Source organism: Oncorhynchus kisutch, unplaced genomic scaffold, assembly GCF_002021735.2.
Source record: "Oncorhynchus kisutch isolate 150728-3 unplaced genomic scaffold, Okis_V2 Okis03b-Okis08b_hom, whole genome shotgun sequence".
Lineage (NCBI taxonomy): Eukaryota > Metazoa > Chordata > Actinopteri > Salmoniformes > Salmonidae > Oncorhynchus > Oncorhynchus kisutch.
In genome coordinates this window covers 4,814,497-4,836,996 of record NW_022261980.1, presented here as the reverse complement: position 1 = coordinate 4,836,996, position 22,500 = coordinate 4,814,497, and the positions used below count along the sequence as shown (strand labels likewise).

Genomic DNA, 22,500 nt, shown 5'->3' with positions numbered 1-22,500 from the left:
TATTTACGTGGATAGGGGGGTGTGATTATTTATGTGGATAGGGGGTGTGATTATTTACGTGGATAGGAGGGGGTGTATTATTTACGTGGATAGGGGGGGGTGATTATTTACGTGGATAGGGGGGGGTGATTATTTACGTGGATAGGGGGGGGTGATTATTTACGTGGATAGGGGGGGGGTGATTATTTACGTGGATAGGGGGTGTGATTATTTATGTGGATAGGGGGGTGTGATTATTTACGTGGATAGGGGGGGGTGATTATTTACGTGGATAGGGGGGTGTGATTATTTATGTGGATAGGGGGGGGTGATTATTTACGTGATAGGGGGGGGTGATTAATTTACTGTGGATAGGGGGGGAGGGGGGGGTGATTATTTACGTGGATAGGGGGGGTGTGATTATTTATGTGGATAGGGGGGTGTGATTATTTACGTGGATAGGGGGGGGGGGGGGTGATTATTTACGTGGATAGGGGGGTGTGATTATTTATGTGGATAGGGGGGTGTGATTATTTACGTGGATAGGGGGGTGTGATTATTTACGTGGATAGGGGGTTGGTTGTTAGTGAATCAGACAACCAGAAAAGAGACCCAGCAACGTTAGTTTATTTACCGTCCCCTGCCTGGTTTTTTACGTCCATTTACACGGCTTTTCTTCACATGGAATGTGGAAATGTTAAGATAACAAGAGGAGGAGAGTTGGGTTTCAGGTGGATATGCTGAGCTGGTCACTGGTCCAATGTATAGTGTGCATCCCAAATTGCACCCTGTTCACTGTATAGAGCATTACTGTTGATCAGGGCCCATAGGGCTATATAGGGAATAGGGTGTAATTTGGAATACAGACCTACACTCTTAGAAAAGAGGGTTCCAAAAGGGTTCTTCTGCTGTCCCCATATGAGAACCCTTTTTGGTTCCAGGTAAAACCCTTTTTGGTTCCAGGTAAAACCCTTTTTGGTTCCAGGTAAAACCCTTTTTGGTTCCAGGTAAAACCCTTTTTGGTTCCAGGTAAAACCCTTTTTGGTTCCAGGTAAAAACCCTTTTTGGTTCTAGGTAGAACCATTTTGGATTCTGTGGCAAGGGTTCTACATGGAACCCACAATGGTTCTACTTGGAACCAAAAGGGTTCTACCTGGAACCAGCAAGGGTTATTCAAAGGTTTCTCCTATGGGGACGGCCGTAGAACCCCTTTACGTTCTAGATAGCACCTTTTTTCTAAGAGCGTAGAGAGCTGCCGGCTCACAGAGAAAATGAAAACCTGTCATTTCTCCCAGGCCGGAGTTTCATTGGCACTGTGGCAGCTGATGGGAGGTCAGTTAGACATAACCTGATGGGAGGTCAGTTAGAAATCACCTGATGGGAGGTCAGTTAGACATCAGCTGATGGGAGGTCAGTTAGAAATGACCTGATGGGAGGTCAGTTAGACATCAGCTGATGGGAGGTCAGTCAGACATCAGCTGATGGGAGGTCAGTTAGAAATAACCTGATGGGAGGTCAGTTAGAAATAACCTGATGGGAGGTCAGTTAGAAATCACCTGATGGGAGGTCAGTTAGAAATAACCTGATGGGAGGTCAGTCAGACATCAGCTCAAACTAGATGTTGCCCCTAACTACAGATTTAGGATCAGAATACCCTTCCCCCAATCCTAATCTTAACCATTAGAGGGGTTAAATGAAAAATGATCTGAGTCCTGGGGTTAGGGGCAACTCTTATCTTCCACTAGGTATCCTGCCAGAGGTATGGCCTGTGGCTTTAGGAAATGGCTTTGGGGTTGTCCCTAAGTACAGATCTAGGATCATATTCCCCAGTCCTAACCTTAACCATTAGTGGGGAAAATGCCAAACTGACCCAACTTCAGCCTACACCAGGGAAATCCATGGAAAGCTTGTTGTAGTTGTAAAGACCAAACGATGACACTGAACATTCCTTTTTCTGGAGCTCGGTCAAGCTGAACATTAAGAAATCAAAGTCTTATCACTCAGACACTGGGCTGTGTTATTGTTTAGAATGTGAAAACACAGAATGAGAAGTCTAGATGCAGCCAGACCGACATTGTGGTCAGGGCTGAGAGAGAATCTGAAATATGCTGAACCTCTCCAACTCCAAACCCTAAAACACTTTCCCAACTCCTCTCTGCTCACTTGCTTTACAGACTCCCACTATGGCCGTCCAGGCTGCCTACATTTTTGTTATTCCTAAGAATTTCTGAGCTTTGGCTCACAGTGGAGGGCTCACTAACAGCCTGGACTGGTGTGTGTCTGTTTGTGTCCGTGCGTGGGTGCCTGTGTGTGTGAGTGTGTGTGTGCGTGCGTGGGTGCCTGTGTGTGTGAGTGTGTGTGTGTCTGTGTGCGTGCGTGGGTGCCTGTGTGTGTGAGTGTGTGTGTGTCTGTGTGCGTGCGTGGGTGCCTGTGTGTGTGAGTGTGTGTGTGTCTGTGTGCGTGCGTGGGTGCCTGTGTGTGTGTGTGTCTGTTTGTGTCCGTGCGTGGGTGCCTGTGTGTGTGAGTGTGTCTGTGTGCGTGCGTGGGTGCCTGTGTGTGTGAGTGTGTGTGTGTCTGTGTGCGTGCGTGGGTGCCTGTGTGTGTGAGTGTGTGTGTGTCTGTGTGCGTGCGTGGGTGCCTGTGTGTGTGAGTGTGTGTGTGTCTGTGTGCGTGCGTGGGTGTCTGTGTGTGTGAGTGTGTGTGTGTCTGTGTCCGTGCGTGGGTGCCTGTGTGTGTGAGTGTGTGTGTGTCTGTGTGCGTGCGTGGGTGCCTGTGTGTGTGTCTGTGTCCGTGCGTGGGTGCCTGTGTGTGTGAGTGTGTGTGTGTGTCTGTGTGCGTGCGTGGGTGTCTGTGTGTGTGAGTGTGTGTGATTGTATAGATGTCTGTGTGTGTGTACGTGTGTGTGTGTGTGTGTGATTGTATAGATGTCTGTGTGTGTGTACGTGTGTGTGTGTGTGTAAGGGTGTGGTAAGGTTTTGTGGCAGGCCGGGTTACAGTGTGTAGATTTCTCTTTCTCTATCCAAAAGTATAATTTCTGGAAAGCTAACACAATCTTATAGCACGATCTTAGCTGTCAAGCACCCTGCTCTGGACCAATGAGCTGGGAGACAGTTTTATTATTATTATGCTGGTGGCCGTGTTGCCGAGGGTGATGATATTCGTGCTTTATGAATCTGAGACGGTCATGTGGTCAGCAGGAGAAGCCCCAAAGTAGGTTAAAACAACAGTGACCTTGCTATCTGTTATGGCTGTACTTAGACCTGCCCAAAGGCAGACATACCAGTGTTTTCTGCTTTGGCGAAATGATCTGAAATCAGTGTTAAAGTGCATCACAGTACTTTAAAGTGGCGTCCTCCACTGACAGTGGACCGCCTCCATTTCCATTCAGGTCCAGACCTCTGATAGAGGTAGTAGTGAGTTATTCTGACATATAGGATATTATTGTTCCTTAGCTTGTCCTATTGTGGGGGGATGGATGGATGGGTGGGTGGGTGAGTGGGGGAATGGATGGGTGGGTGGGTGAGTGAGTGGGGGGGATGGATGGGTGAGTGGGTGAGTGGGGGGATGGATGGGTGGGTGGGTGAGTGAGTGGGGGGATGGATGGATGGGTGGGTAAGTGGGGGGATGGATGGGTGGGTGGGTGAGTGAGTGGGGGGATGGATGGATGGATGGGTGGGTGGGTGAGTGAGTGGGGGGATGGATGGATGGGTGGGTAAGTGGGGGGATGGATGGGTGGGTGGGTGAGTGAGTGGGGGGATGGATGGATGGATGGGTGGGTGGGTGAGTGAGTGGGGGATGGATGGATGGGTGGGTAAGTGGGGGGATGGATGGGTGGGTGGGTGAGTGAGTGGGGGGATGGATGGATGGATGGATGGGTGGGTGAGTGAGTGGGGGGATGGATGGGTGGGTGGGTGAGTGAGTGGGGGAATGGATGGGTGGGTGGGTGAGTGGGGGGATGGATGGGTGGGTGGGTGAGTGAGTGGGGGGATGGATGGATGGGTGGGTAAGTGGGGGGATGGATGGGTGGGTGGGTGAGTGAGTGGGGGGATGGATGGATGGATGGGTGGGTGGGTGAGTGAGTGGGGGATGGATGGATGGGTGGGTAAGTGGGGGGATGGATGGGTGGGTGGGTGAGTGAGTGGGGGGATGGATGGATGGATGGGTGGGTGGGTGAGTGAGTGGGGGGATGGATGGATGGGTGGGTAAGTGGGGGGATGGATGGGTGGGTGGGTGAGTGAGTGGGGGGATGGATGGATGGATGGGTGGGTGAGTGAGTGGGGGGATGGATGGGTGGGTGGGTGAGTGAGTGGGGGAATGGATGGGTGGGTGGGTGAGTGGGGGGGATGGATGGGTGAGTGGGTGAGTGGGGGGATGGATGGGTGGGTGGGTGAGTGAGTGGGGGGATGGATGGATGGGTGGGTAAGTGGGGGGATGGATGGGTGGGTGGGTGAGTGAGTGGGGGGATGGATGGATGGGTGGGTGGGTGAGTGAGTGGGGGGATGGATGGATGGGTGGGTAAGTGGGGGGATGGATGGGTGGGTGGGTGAGTGAGTGGGGGGATGGATGGATGGATGGATGGGTGGGTGGGTGGGTGAGTGAGTGGGGGGATGGATGGATGGGTGGGTAAGTGGGGGGATGGATGGGTGGGTGGGTGAGTGAGTGGGGGGATGGATGGATGGATGGATGGGTGGGTGGGTGGGTGAGTGAGTGGGGGGATGGATGGATGGGTGAGTGAGTGAGTGGGGGAATGGATGGGTGGGTGGGTGAGTGAGTGGGGGGATGGATGGGTGGGTGGGTGAGTGAGTGGGGGGATGGATGGATGGGTGGGTGAGTGAGTAAGTGGCGGGATGGATGGATGGGTGAGTGAGTAAGTGGCGGGATGGATGGATGGATGGGTGGGTGAGTGAGTGAGTGGGGGAATGGATGGGTGGGTGGGTGAGTGAGTGGGGGGATGGATGGGTGGGTGGGTGAGTGAGTGGGGGGATGGATGGGTGGGTGGGTGAGTGAGTGGGGGGATGGATGGATGGGTGGGTAAGTGGGGGGATGGATGGGTCGGTGGGTGAGTGAGTGGGGGGATGGATGGATAGGTGAGTGAGTGAGTGAGTGAGTGAGTGAGTGAGTGAGTGAGTGAGTGAGTGGGGGGATGGATGGATGGGTGGGTGAGTGAGTGGGGGAATGGATGGATGGGTGGGTGAGTGAGTGGGGGGGATGGATGATGGATGGGTGGGTGAGTGGGGGGGATGGATGGATGGGTGGGTGAGTGAGTGGTGGGATGGATGGGTGGGTGAATGAGTGGGGGGATGGATGGATCGGTGAGTGAGTGAGTGGGGGGATGGATGAATCGGTGAGTGAGTGGGGGGATGGATGGATGGGTGAGTGAGTGGGGGATGGATGGATGGATGGATGGGTGAGTGAGTGGGGGATGGATGGTGGGTGAGTGAGTGGGGGATGGATGGATGGGGTGAGTGAGTGGAGGATGGGTGGGTGAGTGAGTGGGGGGATGGATGAATCGGTGAGTGAGTGGGGGGATGGATGGATGGATGGATGGGTGAGTGAGTGAGTGGGGGATGGATGGATGGATGGGTGGGTGGGTGAGTGAGTGGGGGGTTGGATGGATGGGTGAGTGAGTGGAGGAATGGATGGATGGGTGGGTGAGTGAGTGGGGGGATGGATGGATAGATAGATAGATAGATAGATAGATAGATAGATAGATAGATAGATAGATAGATAGATAGATAGATAGATAGATAGATAGATAGATAGATAGATAGATAGATAGATAGATAGATAGATAGATAGATAGATAGATAGATAGATAGATAGATAGATAGATAGATAGATAGATAGATAGATAGATAGATAGATAGATAGATAGATAGATAGATAGATAGATAGATAGATAGATAGATAGATAGATAGATAGATAGATAGATAGATAGATAGATAGATAGATAGATAGATAGATAGATAGATAGATAGATAGATAGATAGATAGATAGATAGATAGATAGATAGATAGATAGATAGATAGATAGATAGATAGATAGATAGATAGATAGATAGATAGATAGATAGATAGATAGATAGATAGATAGATAGATAGATAGATAGATAGATAGATAGATAGATAGATAGATAGATAGTAGATAGATAGATAGATAGATAGATAGATAGATAGATAGATAGATAGATAGATAGATAGATAGATAGATAGATAGATAGATAGATAGATAGATAGATAGATAGATAGATAGATAGATAGATAGATAGATAGATAGATAGATAGATAGATAGATAGATAGATAGATAGATAGATAGATAGATAGATAGATAGATAGATAGATAGATAGATAGATAGATAGATAGATAGATAGATAGATAGATAGATAGATAGATAGATAGATAGATAGATAGATAGATAGATAGATAGATAGATAGATAGATAGATAGATAGATAGATAGATAGATAGATAGATAGATAGATAGATAGATAGATAGATAGATAGATAGATAGATAGATAGATAGATAGATAGATAGATAGATAGATAGATAGATAGATAGATAGATAGATAGATAGATAGATAGATAGATGGTGGGTGAGTGAGTGGAGGGATGGATAGATAGATGGGTGGGTGAGTGAATGGGGGGATGGATGGATGGGTGGGTGAGTGAGTGGGGGATGGATGGATGGGTGAGTGAGTAAGTGGGGGGATGGATGGATGCCCAGGTTTGAGCTGTTGATTGTGACCTGCTAACAACCCTCAATATGACGTATTCCATGACATCCGGATGTCATCATGAATAAATCCTCTTTACCTGATTAAATCTGGTTATCAGACGACTTTGAATACCACGTCAATTAGAGCTTACTGTTCCTACTCCAGTCCCTCTCAGACATGTCAATTAAAGCTTGCTGTTCCTACTCCAGTCCCTCTCAGACATGTCAATTAGAGCTTGCTTTTCCTTCTCCAGTCCCTCTCAGACATGTCAATTAGAGCTTGCTGTTCCTTCTCCAGTCCCTCTCAGACACATCAATTAGAGCTTGCTGTTCCTTCTCCAGTCCCTTTCAGACACATCAATTAGAGCTTGCTGTTCCTTCTCCAGCCCCTCTCAGACACATCAGTTAGAGCTTGCTGTTCCTTCTCCAGCCCCTCTCAGACACATCAAAGAGATGGGCATGGCAGCTGAAGCATTAATGCTCCACTTGTCTCCAACATCTAAAGGATTCTATCATTAAAGTTGTTAAAGGATTCTCTTTGGAGTGATGCTCTGATTGGACTGATGTATCTCCTGGCTGTAACCCAAATGGAACACTATTCCCTAATGAGTGTAGTCCTTTTGACCGGGGCCCACCAGGGCCAATAGTAGTGCACTATGTAGGGAATAGGGTTTCATTTGGGATGCAACCTGGTCGATTCTAGAACATCAATCAGATGCCAATTAGGACAGGACACATGAGGATTGGAAATGTCTGGCAAACGTAGATTCTTTGAGTGAACGATTCATCCCCTTTAATGGACAGCTCTTAAATGGATAGTTCACTAGTATAACACTTCTAAGATGTGATAAAAAATAGGTATCTTTGAGTGATCTCTTTATGTGGGCACCTCTCTGCCATACAGTGACTCTGGAGTCTGGTTGTAGTCTAGGGCCTAGGTCTAGGCTGGATCCTATCTATTGGACCTTTATAATGGGATTCTATCTCCATGTAGACCGTAATGAACTGGAGAGGTCTCAGAACCCAGATGTGTCTATTAGGGTTGAAAAATGACTGGGGGTTTTGGGAAAGGTACAGAAATGTTGCAACCCTCATGTCGATCTAGACACTCTGTCCTCCTATATTTTGCTGATGTGGACCTCAATCAGTTTTCCCAAAGTTATTACACATCAGGGTTAGAGGACTTTGCTTCAGACCCATAACAGCAGCAGCACTGGCTAACCGTTGAGTCGGCAGGTTTTATTGTCCCCTGCTGAGTGTGTTAGTCTCAAGATTTCAAAGCAGGCTGTTATTTGTCTCAGTATGACTCAGAAACAAGTTGGGGCTGTCCCAAATGGCCCCTATTCCCTACAAAGTGGACCACTGTTGACCAGAGCCCTATAGACCCTGGTCAGAAGTAGTGCACTCTAAAGGGACTAGGGTGCCATTTGGGTTGCAACAGTTTTGTGTTTGTCTCAATATTGTTCTTGTTATTGGATTTCTTCTCTGGTGACTGTGGTATAGGCCACTGCAAAGGGAGGCAGGGAGTTGTCTTTATTGCTCTTCATCAATACCTCTTTTATTGCTGTCTGGGTGGGATGTGCATGGTGATGAGACTGATGACAGAAGGTTAAGGGAGTTAGTCAGTACTGTTGTTGTTCACCCTATGGGTTTGGGCTATTAGTTTCAATATGGCTTTTATTTGTTAAGCGTTCTGTGACAAATACACTAATTTCTGAAAATAGTGCTATTCAAACGACATTTGATTGATAAGTTGTTTGTGAGATATCACATTACAGCGTGAGGGAGAAGCACATGTCGCCTTCAAGCTTGCTTTTATATGAAGGAGTTTCTTCCTCAGCTCTATTTTGTTCTCCAATCTTTGAGAATGACCTTGTCTTAGAAACACTGCTATTCAAATGGCAATTGGTTGATACATTGTTTGTGAGATTTCACTTTGAATACAGAAAGAAATCTTTCCCTGTCCGTTGTATATGCTGCTCTCACATGCCTAGAGACAGATATCCATTTTTCTACAGACAGTGAAGAGTGAAGTGCAAAGAATCATCAGTGAAAGAATCATTACGATTTAAGTTGGTCTGGATGCCATGTGCCCTCTGTCAAGCCTGCGTTGTCATGGACACAGTAGGGTCTAAGTGGGAAGGCTGCCCACACCTGTAGAGTGGTTATCTGTCACATTACAGGTTGATAGAGTTTAGGGACATCTGTACCAGATGCTTGAGAGATGAAGAGGAGGAGGGAGAGAGGGATTGAAGAGCAGCAGACTAAAGAGAGTGGTCAAAGAGGAGCAAAGGGAGAGGAGAGTTGAAGAGGAGGAGGGAGAGAGGGATTGAAGAGCAGCAGACTAAAGAGAGTGGTCAAAGAGGAGCAAAGGGAGAGGAGAGTTGAAGAGGAGGAGGGAGAGAGGGATTGAAGAGCAGCAGACTAAAGAGAGTTGTCGAAGAGGAGCAAAGGGAGAGGAGAGTTGAAGAGGAGGAGGGAGAGAGGGATTGAAGAGCAGCAGACTAAAGAGAGTGGTCAAAGAGGAGCAAAGGGAGAGGAGAGTTGAAGAGGAGGAGGGAGAGAGGGATTGAAGAGCTGCAGACTAAAGAGAGTGGTCAAAGAGGAGCAAAGGGAGAGGAGAGTTGAAGAGGAGGAGAGAAAGTGGGAGAGGAGGGGAGGGTTGAAGAGGAGGAGGGAGAGAGGGATTGAAGAGCAGCAGACTAAAGAGAGTGGTCAAAGAGGAGGGAGAGAGGGATTGAAGAGCAGCAGACTAAAGAGAGTGGTCAAAGAGGAGCAAAGGGAGAGGAGAGTTGAAGAGGAGGAGAGGAGGTGGGAGAGGAGGGGAGGGTTGAAGAGGAGGAGAGGAAGTGGGAGTGGAGGGGAGGGAGTGGGAGAGGAGGGGAGGGAGTGGGAGAGGAGGGGAGGAAGTAGGAGAGGAGGGGAGGGAGTGGGAGAGGAGGGGAGGGAGTGGGAGAGGAGGGGAGGGAGTAGGAGGGGAGGAAGTGGGAGAGGAGGGTTGAAGAGGAGGAGAGGAAGTGGCAGAGGAGGTTTGAAGAGGAGGAGAGGAAGTGGGAGAGGAGGGTTGAAGAGGAGGAGAGGAAGTGGGAGAGGAGGGGAGGGAGTGGGAGAGGAAGTGGGAGAGGAGGAGGTGGGAGAGGAGGGGAGGAAGTGGGAGAGGAGGGTTGAAGAGGAGGAGAGGAAGTGAGAGAGGAGAGGAGGAAGTGGGAGAGGTTTGAAGAGGAAGAGAGGAACTGGGAGAGGAGGGGAGGAAGTGGGAGAGGAGGGGAGGAATTGGGAGAGGAGGGGAGGGAGTGGGAGAAGAGGGGAGGAAGTGGGATGGGAGGGTTGAAGAGGAGGAGAGGAAGTGGGAGAGGAAGAGAGGGAGTGGGAGAGGAGGGGAGGAAGTGGGAGAGGAGGGGAGGAATTGGGAGAGGAGGGGAGGGAGTGGGAGAGGAGGGGAGGAAGTGGGATGGGAGGGTTGAAGAGGAGGAGAGGAAGTGGGAGAGGAGGAGAGGGAGTGGGAGAGGGGGGGAGGAAGTGGGAGAGGAGGAGAGGGAGTGGGAGAGGAGGAGAGGGAGTGGGAGAGGAGGAGAGGGAGTGGGAGAGGAGGAGAGGAAGTGGGAGAGGAGGGTTGAAGAAGAGGAGAGGAAGTGGGAGAGGAGGGTTGAAGAAGAGGAGAGGAAGTGGGAGAGGAGGGGAGGGAGTGGGAGAGGAGGGGAGGAAGTGGGAGAGGAGGGGAGGAATTGGGAGAGGAGGGGAGGGAGTGGGAGAGGAGGGGAGGGAGTGGGAGAGGAGGGGAGGAAGTGGGAGAGGAGGGGAGGAATTGGGAGAGGAGGGGAGGGAGTGGGAGAGGAGGGGAGGAAGTGGGATGGGAGGGTTGAAGAGGAGGAGAGGAAGTGGGAGAGGAGGAGAGGGAGTGGGAGAGGGGGGAGGAAGTGGGAGAGGAGGAGAGGAAGTGGGAGAGGAGGAGAGGGAGTGGGAGAGGGGGGGAGGAAGTGGGAGAGGAGGAGAGGGAGTGGGAGAGGAGGAGAGGGAGTGGGAGAGGAGGAGAGGAAGTGGGAGAGGAGGGTTGAAGAAGAGGAGAGGAAGTGGGAGAGGAGGGTTGAAGAGAGTACCATCTTCCCCTTGTCAGAAGCTACTTGCAGTGTTTGAACTAATGTCGTTAAGTATATACCATGTAGTGTTTTTACAGATAGACTTGAGTAATGAATGTATACATATTATTACATTGGTATTATTACTATAGTTACATGGGATCTGATTTTCATGTTTGTCTGTATCTCATGTTCTACTTCAAATGTTTTTCTCCATGTGACCCAATAGAGTTCTGCAATGTGTTTGTGTGTGACGTTATTTAGACCAGATAACTGGGGGATTCACAGATCTCTCTCATCTTGCCTTTTCCAATGCACTAAACAGAAACAAGAACATGCGATAAACATTGCTTTAAGATCACAACAACACATAGATACGTCTAATACTGTTGGGCATTCCCATGTCCAAGCCGTATGACTTTTGTGACTTTTGATTCACTGAGTCTCCACAGTTGTCCAGTGTTGTCATTGCCCAAGCTAAGCACTCTTCTTCTCTGAGAACAAAACATCTTTCCACAGTGTTTGTCCACGCAGATAAACAACCTTAACAGACAACAGATTAACCAAACAATACCGCCACAACCAATAGTTCGGTTTCTGCAGAAGTGTGTGTGTGTGTGTGTGTGTGTGTGTGTGTGTGTGTGTGTGTGTGTGTGTGTGCAAGCCATGCTAGAAACAAGCTCCAGATATATGCTGGAAAATAGGTTTGATTGAACTAAATACATGGAATGACATGGCCCTTCTTCCACTAACAGGGATATCTCATGGGTGTTCTTAAATGTTACAGTTCAGACAGTTCAGACAAATGTAAATGGCTGTTACTTTAATAGAATTGATATCCTCCCAGATAGAGTTCCAACATTCCACTAACTAAAACATTCCACCACAAAAATGTCCAGGTTTTCCAGAAATCCTGGTTGGAGGATTCCAGGAATCATAAAACCAGGATATCTGGAAAACCTGGGACTTCGGGGAAAGTTACCGGAATTTTGCAACCCTACTGCCAGTCTACAGTGTTATGAACTTGGAAGTCTTGAAGAAGAGAGGGAACCATGGCCACAACAGTATCATGAGTATTGATCTGCAGACAATCATGTTGTCAACATCATCAGTGTAAGATGCGTCTCACATTGCATATACAATGTCTTCCCCAAACTATTCAGACCCCTTCACTTTTTCCACATTTTGTTACGTTACGACCTTATTCAAAAAAACTAAAACTAAAAATATATATATATACAATTCATCAATCTACACACAATACCCCATAATGACAAAGCAAAAACTGTTTTTTTTAAATCTATGCACAATTATTACAAATAAAAACAGAAATACCTCATTTACATAAGTATTGAGACACTTTGCTATGAGACTTGAAATTAAGCTCAGGTGCATCCTGTTTCCAATGATCATCCTTGAGATGTTTCTACAACTTGATTGGAGTCCACCTGTGGTAAATTCAATTGATTGGACATGATTTGGAAAGGCACACAGCTGTCTATATAAGGTCCCAAATTTGACAGTGCATGTCATAGCAAAAACCAAGACATGTGGTCGAAAGAATTGTCCCTAGAGCTCCGAGACAGCATTGTGTCGAGGCACAGATCTGGGAAAGGGTACCAAAACATTTCTGCAGCGTTGAATGTCCATAAGAACACAGTGGCCTCCATCATTCTTAAATGGAAGATGTTTGGAACCACCAAGACTCTTCCTAGAACTGGCCACCCGGCCAAACTGAGCAATCGGGGGAGAAGGGCCTTGGTCAGGGAGGTGACCAAGAACCCGATGGTCTCTCTGACAGAGCTCCAGAGTTCCTCTGTGGAGATGGGAGAACCTTCCAGAAGGATATCCATCTCTGCAGCACGCAACCAATCAGGCCTTTATGGTTGAGTGGCCAGATGGAAGCCACTCCTTAGTAAAAGGCACATGACAGCCCGCTTGGAGTTTACCAAAAGACACCTAAAGACTCTCAGACCATGAGAAACAAGATTCTCTGGTCAGATGAAAATAAGGTTGAACTTTTTTGGCCTCAATGCCAAGCGTCACGTCTGGAGGAAACCTGGCACCATCCCTACAGTGAAACATGGGGGTGGCAGCATCATGCTGTGGGGATGTTTTTTCAGCGGCGGGGACTGGGAGACAAGTCAGGATCGAGGGAAAGTTGATAATAAGACTTTATAAGAAGATCATCCATGCTTTATAATGCATTATAACCAGATCATTATGCATTATAACTACATCATAATGCATTATAACCACATCGTAATGCATTAACCACATTATAATGCATTGTAACCACATCATAATGCATTAACCACGTCATGATGCATTATAACCACATCATAATGCATTGGCCACCTCATAATGCATTATAACCACATCATATTACATTATAACCCAATCATTTTGCATTAACCACATCATAATGCATTGCAACCACATCATAATGCATTAACCACGTCATGATGCATTATAACCACATCATAATGCATTGGCCACCTCATAATGCATTATAACCACATCATATTACATTATAACCCAATCATATTGCATTAACCACATCGTAATGCATTATAACCACATCATAATGCATTAACCGCATCATAATACATTATAACCACATCATAATGCATTAACCACATTATAATGCATTGTAACCACATCATAATGCATTAACCACGTCATGATGCATTATAACCACATCATAATGCATTAACCACATCATAATGCATTAACCACATTATAATGCATTGTAACCACATCATAATGCATTAACCACGTCATGATGCATTATAACCACATCATAATGCATTGTAACCACATCATAATGCATTAACCGCATTATAATGCATTATCTCATCATAATGCGTTATGACTTTTGGCTTTATGGTAGTGTTACCCAATCTGTTGTTACTAAGGTCTCTCACACAGTTTTGCTAGAGGTGGTGTTACAACACAAAGGCTTTAGTTAACCATGCATCTCTGATGAGAACCGAAGGTAGTGTGTGCAGTGAGTCCTCCTTAAAGGGGAACTTCAGTCTTTTACAAAATATAAGCTTGTTTTGCTCCATTGGAATCATGTAATTGTAAACAAATACTGAATAGCCTCAAAACATAGGAAAACCGATACTTTTATCTCATGAATGGTCAGTCCTTGCATCCATACCTCTGTCTATGAATTTGATGATGGTTACATTTCTCCAGCCCTGTCCCTCAGCTGTTAACCAAATCAGTGACTTTAATCATGTTCACATATTTTTGCTTTACTCATATATATATATAAAATATATACTATGTGTCTATTGTACTGTATTTTAGTCAATGCCACACTGCCTAATATTTATATATACCTTAATTCCGTTATTTTACTTTAGGTTGTGTGTATTGTAGGTATTGTTGTGAATTGTTAGATATTACTGCACTGTTGGAGCTAGAAACACAAGCATTTCACTACACCCGCAATAACATCTGCTAAACATGTGTATATGACAAATATAATTTGATTTGATTGACTACTTTCATGTTCTTTGAACTGCAGATTGCCCCTTTAATGTGGCCCATGAAGTCCTGTTGTTGCTGCAGCGGTTTTACCATTGTTTATTCCACCACTCTTACGTAAGCTAGCTGTGCCTTTTCTTTCCAATGGAAGACATTGGAGTTCCCATTGAGTCTGGAACGACTTAGCGAATGGGCCAACCCCGGCCTTGTTCTCATAACATTGGTCAGAGTACTCAAACTATTTCATTTAATATGATTAGGCCTAATATAACTCCTGGTCATAGAGTATGTGGTGGTGGTCTCTTCCAGAGGACTGGGATATGTTAAAGCAGAGGGAGTGAAGAAATAAAGAGAGGTAGTGACAAGTGTTTGTTTGAGAGAGAAACTTTGTGGCGTCTCATACAGAATAAACATCTTTTTAAAAATCTGTCCGTCTCTTTATCTGTCAGTCTGTCATCCATCTTTACTTAAAGGGTTAGTTCACCCAAATCCCAAAATGACAGAATGTGTTTTCTTACATGGAGAGAAGTGCTTCACACTGGTTTTATTTACCTTGCTACTGTTACCAACCGCTAACTTATTAAGCATTTTATAGATGCTGTGTCATGCCCCAATTAAAGTATCTATAAGGGATTCTTTAGCTCAACGACTGTATAATGGAATGTCTACTGTAGCTGGCATTGTCTCTGTTCTTGTCCCTGTCAGCTTGGCTTGTTAAGATGCTGTAAACCTAGCCTGGGACCACATCTGTTGTGTTGTCTTGTTAAGATGCTGTAAACCTAGCCTGGTACCACATCTGTTGTGTTGTCTTGTTAAGATGCAGTAAACCTAGCCTGGGATCACATATTTTGTGTTGTCTTGTTACGATGCAGTAAACCTAGCCTGGTACCACATCTGTTGTGTTGTCTTGTTAAGATGCAGTAAACTTAGCCTGGGACCACATCTGTTGTGTTGTCTTGTTAAGATCCAGTAAGCCTAGCCTGGTACCACATCTGTTGTGTTGTCTTGTTAAGATGCAGTAAGCCTAGTCTGGTACCACATCTGTTGTGTTGTCTTGTTAAGATGCTGTAAACCTAGCCTGGTACCACATCTGCTGTGTTGTCTTGTTAAGATGCAGTAAACCTAGCCTGGGATCACATATTTTGTGTTGTCTTGTTACGATGCAGTAAACCTAGCCTGGTACCACATCTGCTGTGTTGTCTTGTTAAGATGCAGTAAACCTAGCCTGGGATCACATATTTTGTGTTGTCTTGTTACGATGCAGTAAACCTAGCCTGGTACCACATCTGTTGTGTTGTCTTGTTAAGATCCAGTAAGCCTAGCCTGGTACCACATCTGTTGTGTTTTCTTGTTAAGATGCAGTAAGCCTAGCCTGGTACCACATCTGTTGTGTTGTCTTGTTAAGATGCTGTAAACCTATCCTGGTACCACATCTGCTGTGTTGTCTTGTTAAGATGCAGTAAACCTAGCCTGGGATCACATATTTTGTGTTGTCTTGTTACGATGCAGTAAACCTAGCCTGGTACCACATCTGTTGTGTTGCCTTGTTAAGATGCAGTAAGCCTAGCCTGGTACCACATCTGCTGTGTTGTCTTGTTAAGATGTAGTAAACCTAGCCTGGGACCACATCTGCTGTATTGTCTTGTTAAGATGCTGTAAACCTAGCCTGGGACCACATCTGCTGTGTTGTCTTGTTAAGATGTAGTAAACCTAGCCTGGGACCACATTTGTTGTGTTTTCTTGTTAAGATGCAGTAAGCCTAGCCTGGTACCACATCTGTTGTGTTGTCTTGTTAAGATGCTGTAAACCTAGCCTGGTACCACATATTTTGTGTTGTCTTGTTACGATGCAGTAAACCTAGCCTGGGATCAGATATTTTGTGTTGTATTGTTACGATGCAGTAAATGGTGCCTTGTTAAGATGCAGTAAGCCTAGCCTGGTACCACATCTGTTGTGTTGTCTTGTTAAGATGCAGTAAGCCTAGTCTGGTACCACATCTGTTGTGTTGTCTTGTTAAGATGCAGTTAGCATTCCTCACAATCAAATGTCAACTGCATTATCTACCAAGAGAATTCTCTTCGATTATAATCACAGCCGCATATATTCCCCCCCAAGCAGACACATCGATGGCCCTGAACGAACTTCATTTGACTCTATGTAAACTGAAAACCACATATCCTGAGGCTGCATTCATTGTAGCTGGGGATTTTAACAAGGCTAATCTGAAAACAAGACTCCCTAAATTCTATCAGCATATCGATTGTGCTACCAGGGCTGGAAAAACCCTTGATCATAGTTATTCTAACTTCCGCGACGCATATAAGGCCCTCCCCGGCCCTCCTTTCGGAAAAGCTGACCACGACTCAATTTTGTTGCTCCCTGCCTATAGACAGAGAATAACACAGGAAGCTCCCGCGCTCAGGTCTGTTCAACGCTGGTCCGACCAATCTGAATCCACGCTTCAAGATTGCTTCGATCACGTGGACTGGGATATGTTCCGCATTGCGTCAAACAACAACATGGACGAATACACTGATTCGGTGAGCGATGTCGTACCCACAGCAACTATTACAACATTCCCAAACCAGAAACCGTAGATTGATGGCAGCATTCACGCGAAACTGAAAGTGCAAACCACTGCTTTTAATCAGGGCAAGGTGACCGGAAACATGTCAGAATACAAACAGTGTAGCTATTCCCTCCGCAAGGTAATCAAACAAGCTAAGCGTCAGTATAGAGACAAAGTAGAGTCGCAATTCAACGGCTCAGACACAAGAGGTATGTGGCAGGGTCTACAGTCAATCACAGAGTACAAAAAGAAAACCAGCCCCGTCGCGGACCAGGATGTCTTGCTCTCAGACAGACTAAACAACTTCTTTGCTCGCTTTGAAGACAATACAGTGCCACTGACACGGCCCGCTACCAAAACCTGCGGACTCTCCTTCACTGTAGCCAACTTGAGTAAAACATTTAAATGTGTTAACTCTCGCAAGGCTGCAGGCCCAGACAGCATCCCCAGCCGCGTCCTCATAGCATGCGCAGACCAGCTGGCTGGTGTGTTTACGGACATATTCAATCAATCCTTATCCCAGTCTGCTGTTCCCACATGCTTCAAGAGGGCCACCATTGTTCCTATTCCCAAGAAAGCAAAGGTAACTGAGCTAAATGACTATCACCCTGTAGCACTCACTTCCGTCATCATGAAGTGCTTTGAGAGACTAGTCAAGGACCATATCACCTCCCCCCACCTGACACCCTAGACCCACTCCAATTTGCTTACCACACCAATAGGTCCACAGACGACGCAATCGCAACCACACTATTCACTGCCATAACCCATCTGGACAAGAGGAATACCTATGTGAGAATGCTGTTCATCGACTACAGCTCATCATTTAACACCATAGTACCCTCCAAACTAGTCATTAAGCTCGAGACCCTGGGTCTCGACCCCGCCCTGTGCAACTGGGTCCTGGACTTCCTGACGGGCCGCCCCCAGGTGGTGAGGGAAGGTAACAACATCTCCACCCCGCTGATCCTCAAAACTGGGGCCCCACAAGGGTGCGTTCTGAGCCCTCTCCTGTACTCCCTATTCACCCACGACTGCGTGGCCATGCACACCTCCAACTTAATCATCAAGTTTGCAGACTACACTACGGTGGTAGACTTGATTACCAACAACGACGAGACGGCCTACAGGGAGGAGGTGAGGGCCCTCGGAGTGTGGTGTCAGGAAAATAACTTCACACTCAAAGTCAACAAAACAAAGGAGATGATCGTGGACTTCAGGAAACAGCAGAGGGAGCACCCCCCTATCCACATCGACGGGACAGTAGTGGAGAGGGTAGTAAGTTTTAAGTTCCTCGGCGTACACATCACGGACAAACTGAATTGGTCCACCCACACAGACAGCATGGTGAAGAAGGCGGAGCAGCGCCTCTTCAACCTCAGGAGGCTGAAGAAATTTGGCTTGTCACCAGAAGCACTCACAAACTTTTACAGAAGCACAATCGAGAGCATCCTGTCGGGCTGTACCACCGCCTGGTACGGCAACTGCTCCGCCCTCAACCGTAAGGCTCTCCAGAGGGTAGTGAGGTCTGCACAACGCATCACCGGGGGCAAACTACCTGCCCTCCAGCACACCTACACTACCCGATGTCACAGGAAGGCCATAAAGATCATCAAGGACAACAACCACCCGAGCCACTGCCTGTTCACCCCGCTATCATCCAGAATGCGAGGTCAGTACAGGTGCATAAAAGCGGGGACCGAGAGACTGAAAAACAGCTTCTATCTCAAGGCCATCAGACTGTTAAACAGCCACCACTAACATTGAGTGGCTGCTGCCAACATACTGACTCAACTCCAGCCACTTTAATAATGGAAAAATTGATGTAAAAAATGTCTCACTAGCCACTTTAAACAATGCCACTTAATATAATGTTTACATACCCTACATTACTCATCTCATATGTATATACTGTACTCGATACCATCTACTGCATCTTCCCTATGCCGTTCTGTACCATCACTCATTCATATATTTTTATGTACATATTCTTCATCCCTTTACACTTGTGTATAAGGTAGTAGTTGTGAAATTGTTAGGTTAGATTATTCATTGGTTATTACTGTATTGTCGGAAATAGAAGCACAAGCATTTCGCTACACTCACATTAACATCTGCTAACCATGTGTATGTGACAAATAAAATTTGATTTGATTTAATAAACATAGCCTGGGACCACATCTGTTGTGTTGTCTTGTTAAGATCCAGTGGACCTAGCTTGACGCAATGTTTGTTTGTGCTGTCTTGTCAAGATGCAGTAAACCTAGCCTGGTACCACAACTGTTGTGTTGTCTTGCAAACTCCTAGTGGTTTGGTGTGATCTGGGACCAGGCTATGGTGGAACAGCAAATAATAATCAATCTTTGTGTGTCTCTGTCCCCTGTGCTAGTGAGGAAGAAGAGGCAGAAGGGAGTGGAGGAGGGCCGTAGAAGGAGGAACACCATCCATCTGAATGGGTTGTATACGGTAGAGACGGTGGTGGTGGCAGACTCAGACATGGTGCAGTACCATGGGGCAGAGGCCGCGCAGAGATTCCTGCTCACCGTCATGAACATGGTAAGGATGCTTGACACGCTCATATACATGCATAAATGAATACACGCACACACACATGTTATGTTATTCTGTTGTCGTGGGGACCTAAAATTGATTTCCATTCAAAATCCGGTTTTCCTTAACCCCTAACACTAACCATTACCATATTCCTAATCTTAACCCTAACCCTAAACTTAACCACTAACCCCTAACCCTAACCAGAATTGTAACCTTAACCCTAAAGCTAACCCCTAAGGTTAAAATAGCCTTTGTCCTCATGGGGACGTGGGAAATGATAACTCCATGAGGGAGAATTTTCCTTGTTTTACTATCCTTGTGGGGACTTTTGTGGATTTTAGGTCTAATTAAGTCTCTGAGTTGTACACACGGTGTTGAGCGGCTCACTACCATGTTTGAAAGGTTAAAGACACGTTAACAAGCTTCGTTTTGACAATGCCACCTCCCATGTTTCTCTTGGCTTTGTGCTAGCTGGTTTAGCTCTGAGAGAGACCGGCCAGTACCAGAGAACTGTAACGCTGTTTTTCTATATTCATCCAAAATAGCACCCTATTCCCTACATAGTACACTACCGTTGACTTGTGACCTAAGGGCCCTGATAAAAAGTAGTGCACTATGTAGGGAATAGGGTTCCTTTGGGACTCAACCTCTGTTTCTCACCCTTTCAGTTTCTCATTAAAACTCCCTGAACAGCCAACTGATTCAACCTGCTGCTCACAGGGCAGAGCAGTTAGAGACAGAGCCCAACAGTGACTTGGGCAGGAGAGCAAGAAACCAGAGGGGAGGGGAGGGGAGGGGAGGGGAGGGGAGGGGAGGGGAGGGGAGGGGAGGGGAGGGGAGGGGAGGGGAGGGGGAATGTGAGAGTGGTAGGCAAGAGCCAAGGGGGAAGAGGAGCGAGGGAGAGGGAGACAGAGAGAGAGAGAGAGGGGGAAGAGGAGGGAGGGAGAGGGGGACAGAGAAAGAGAGAGAGAGAGAGAGGGGGGGGGGGGAGGAGGAGGGAGGAAGAGGGAGACAGAGAAAGAGGGGGAAGAGGAGGGAGGGAGATGGAGAAAGAGAGAGAGAGGGGGGAGAGGAGGGAGGGAGAGGGAGACAGAGAGAGATAGGGGAGAGGAGGGAGGGAAAGGGAGACAGAGAGAGAGAGGGGGAAAGAGGAGGGAGGGAGAGGGAGACAGAGAGAGAGAGAGAGAGAGAGAGAGAGAGAGAGAGAGAGAGAGAGAGAGAGGGGGGAAGAGGAGGGAGGTAGAGAGGGAGGGAGAGAGAGAGGGGAAGGGGAGGGAGAGAGAGAGGGCGGAAGAGGAGGGAGGGAGAGGGAGACAGAGAGAGAGGGGAGAAAAGTAGGAGAGGGAGAGGGAGACAGAGAGAGGGGAAGAGGAGGGAGGGAGAGGGAGGGAGAGCGAGAGAGGGGAAGAGGAGGGAGGGAGAGCGAGAGAGGGGAAGAGGAGGGAGGGAGAGGGAGAGCGAGAGAGGGGACAAGGCATTAGTGAAGGAAGAATGGGGAGAGAGCAGAGAGACAGAAGGAAAGACAGGAGGGAAGGAGGGAGGGCAAAAGAGGGAGGGAGAGGGGGATAAGCCTACTGCTTAAACAACGCTCCGAGGCAGAGCTGTTGGACAGAGATCAACACAGCAGTACAGCCAGCCAAGATCTGGGCAGGAGAGACAGGGATAGGCATGAGGGAAGAGAGAGCGCCAGGAGGAGAAAAGAGAGAGATGGGGGGGCAGGCATCCACCCTGGTTATACCTTCACAGTACTCTGTGGAAATACATCCAGGTTAACCATATAAGATACACCAAAATACATTTTATTTTGATTACAATGTATATTCCAAGGCAGTATTTTTCAGATGATAGTTAGGGGCCATCTCTTTTAAGTCACATGTACTGTACACAAAGAAAGGGAAACAGCCTCAAAACCAAATGACCAGGGATTTGTGTAGAACATATCAAGTGGAGGAAGCACTATAATACACTAGAAGATCTGTGTAGATTGAAGGTGCTTTTTCCAATTGACCCCATAACCAATTAAGAGGTTAATTGGTGAGAACTAGTGAGTTGTGTTTGATAACTAGTGAGTTGTGTTTGATAACTAGTGAGTTTGTTGATAACAGGTGAGGTTGTGTTTGGTAAAAACCTAAGAAGAACTGGAAATATCCTGGTAAAGGATTTCTTGAGTCTGGTAACTTCAGTCACTGCCAGAATTCCCTGGAGGACTTTAGTTTTGCTGTAACTGTGAACTGAGTTCCAAATCGAACCCTGTTCCCTATGTAGTGAACTCCCTTTGACCAGGGCCCAAAGGGAAGTAGTGCACTACTTGAGGACTGTGCACACGCAGCCGGTTGCACCTAATGGGGGAGGACGTGCTCATAGAAATAGCATCAAACAGGTCAAACATTACTATGAGCCGTCCTCCCCTCAACAGCCTCCTGTGGAATAGGGTGCCATTTGGGATGCACACCTGGTGTGTTTGGCCGGTCTGCTGGTTTGAGAGATAATCTACTTTGTTATTTTACAGTCACAGACACAGTTCTCTGTGTCATCTCCTTTTGAAGTCATTTTGAAAGATCTTCTGAGCTGAGAGAGACTGATTTGGACTGTGTGTGTGGGGAAGGGAAAGGGGATACCTAGTCAGTTGTACAACTGCATTTAACACAACTAGAGAGGTGCTGGGGGCTGTCTTAATCAATGTCCACGTCATCGGCACCTGGGGAGCAGTTGTGACTGGGGGGGGTAACTGCCTTGTTCAAGGGCAGAACGTTGTGGCCCAACGCTCTTAACCGTTTTCCGTCTCAGAAATGTAACATTGTCTCAATATGTATTATGTATTATTCAATTCTGTTTTATAAGTTTCTATCATCTAACATTTAATGTGTAGTTTTGGGGTTGCGATTTAGACACAGAATTGTATCATAATTCAGTCGATCTTGTGAAGTAACTGGACCTTGGTGTCTTCAGATCAATGCATAGAGGCTATGACTATTAAATAATGATTTACTATGTTTCACTAACATGGTAGTTTGTTTACTGGCCTTGTAGTCATTTTTAGAAAGAAAACAAAGTAGATCTGCTCTAGGCTCAACTGCTGCTGCATTAACTTCATTACCACAGTAGA

General features: G+C 46.8%; 1 protein-coding gene across 1 annotated transcript in view; it reads left to right on the top strand.

Annotated features, from left to right (window-relative positions):
- The window catches only part of adamts17 (ADAM metallopeptidase with thrombospondin type 1 motif, 17), a gene marked incomplete in the record, with an annotated part of 184,084 nt that overhangs the window by 19,058 nt on the left and 142,526 nt on the right, over positions 1 to 22,500 (top strand). The window contains 1 exon segment of the mRNA XM_031812744.1: positions 19,231 to 19,397. Coding sequence (XP_031668604.1) covers positions 19,231 to 19,397 — 167 coding nt within the window.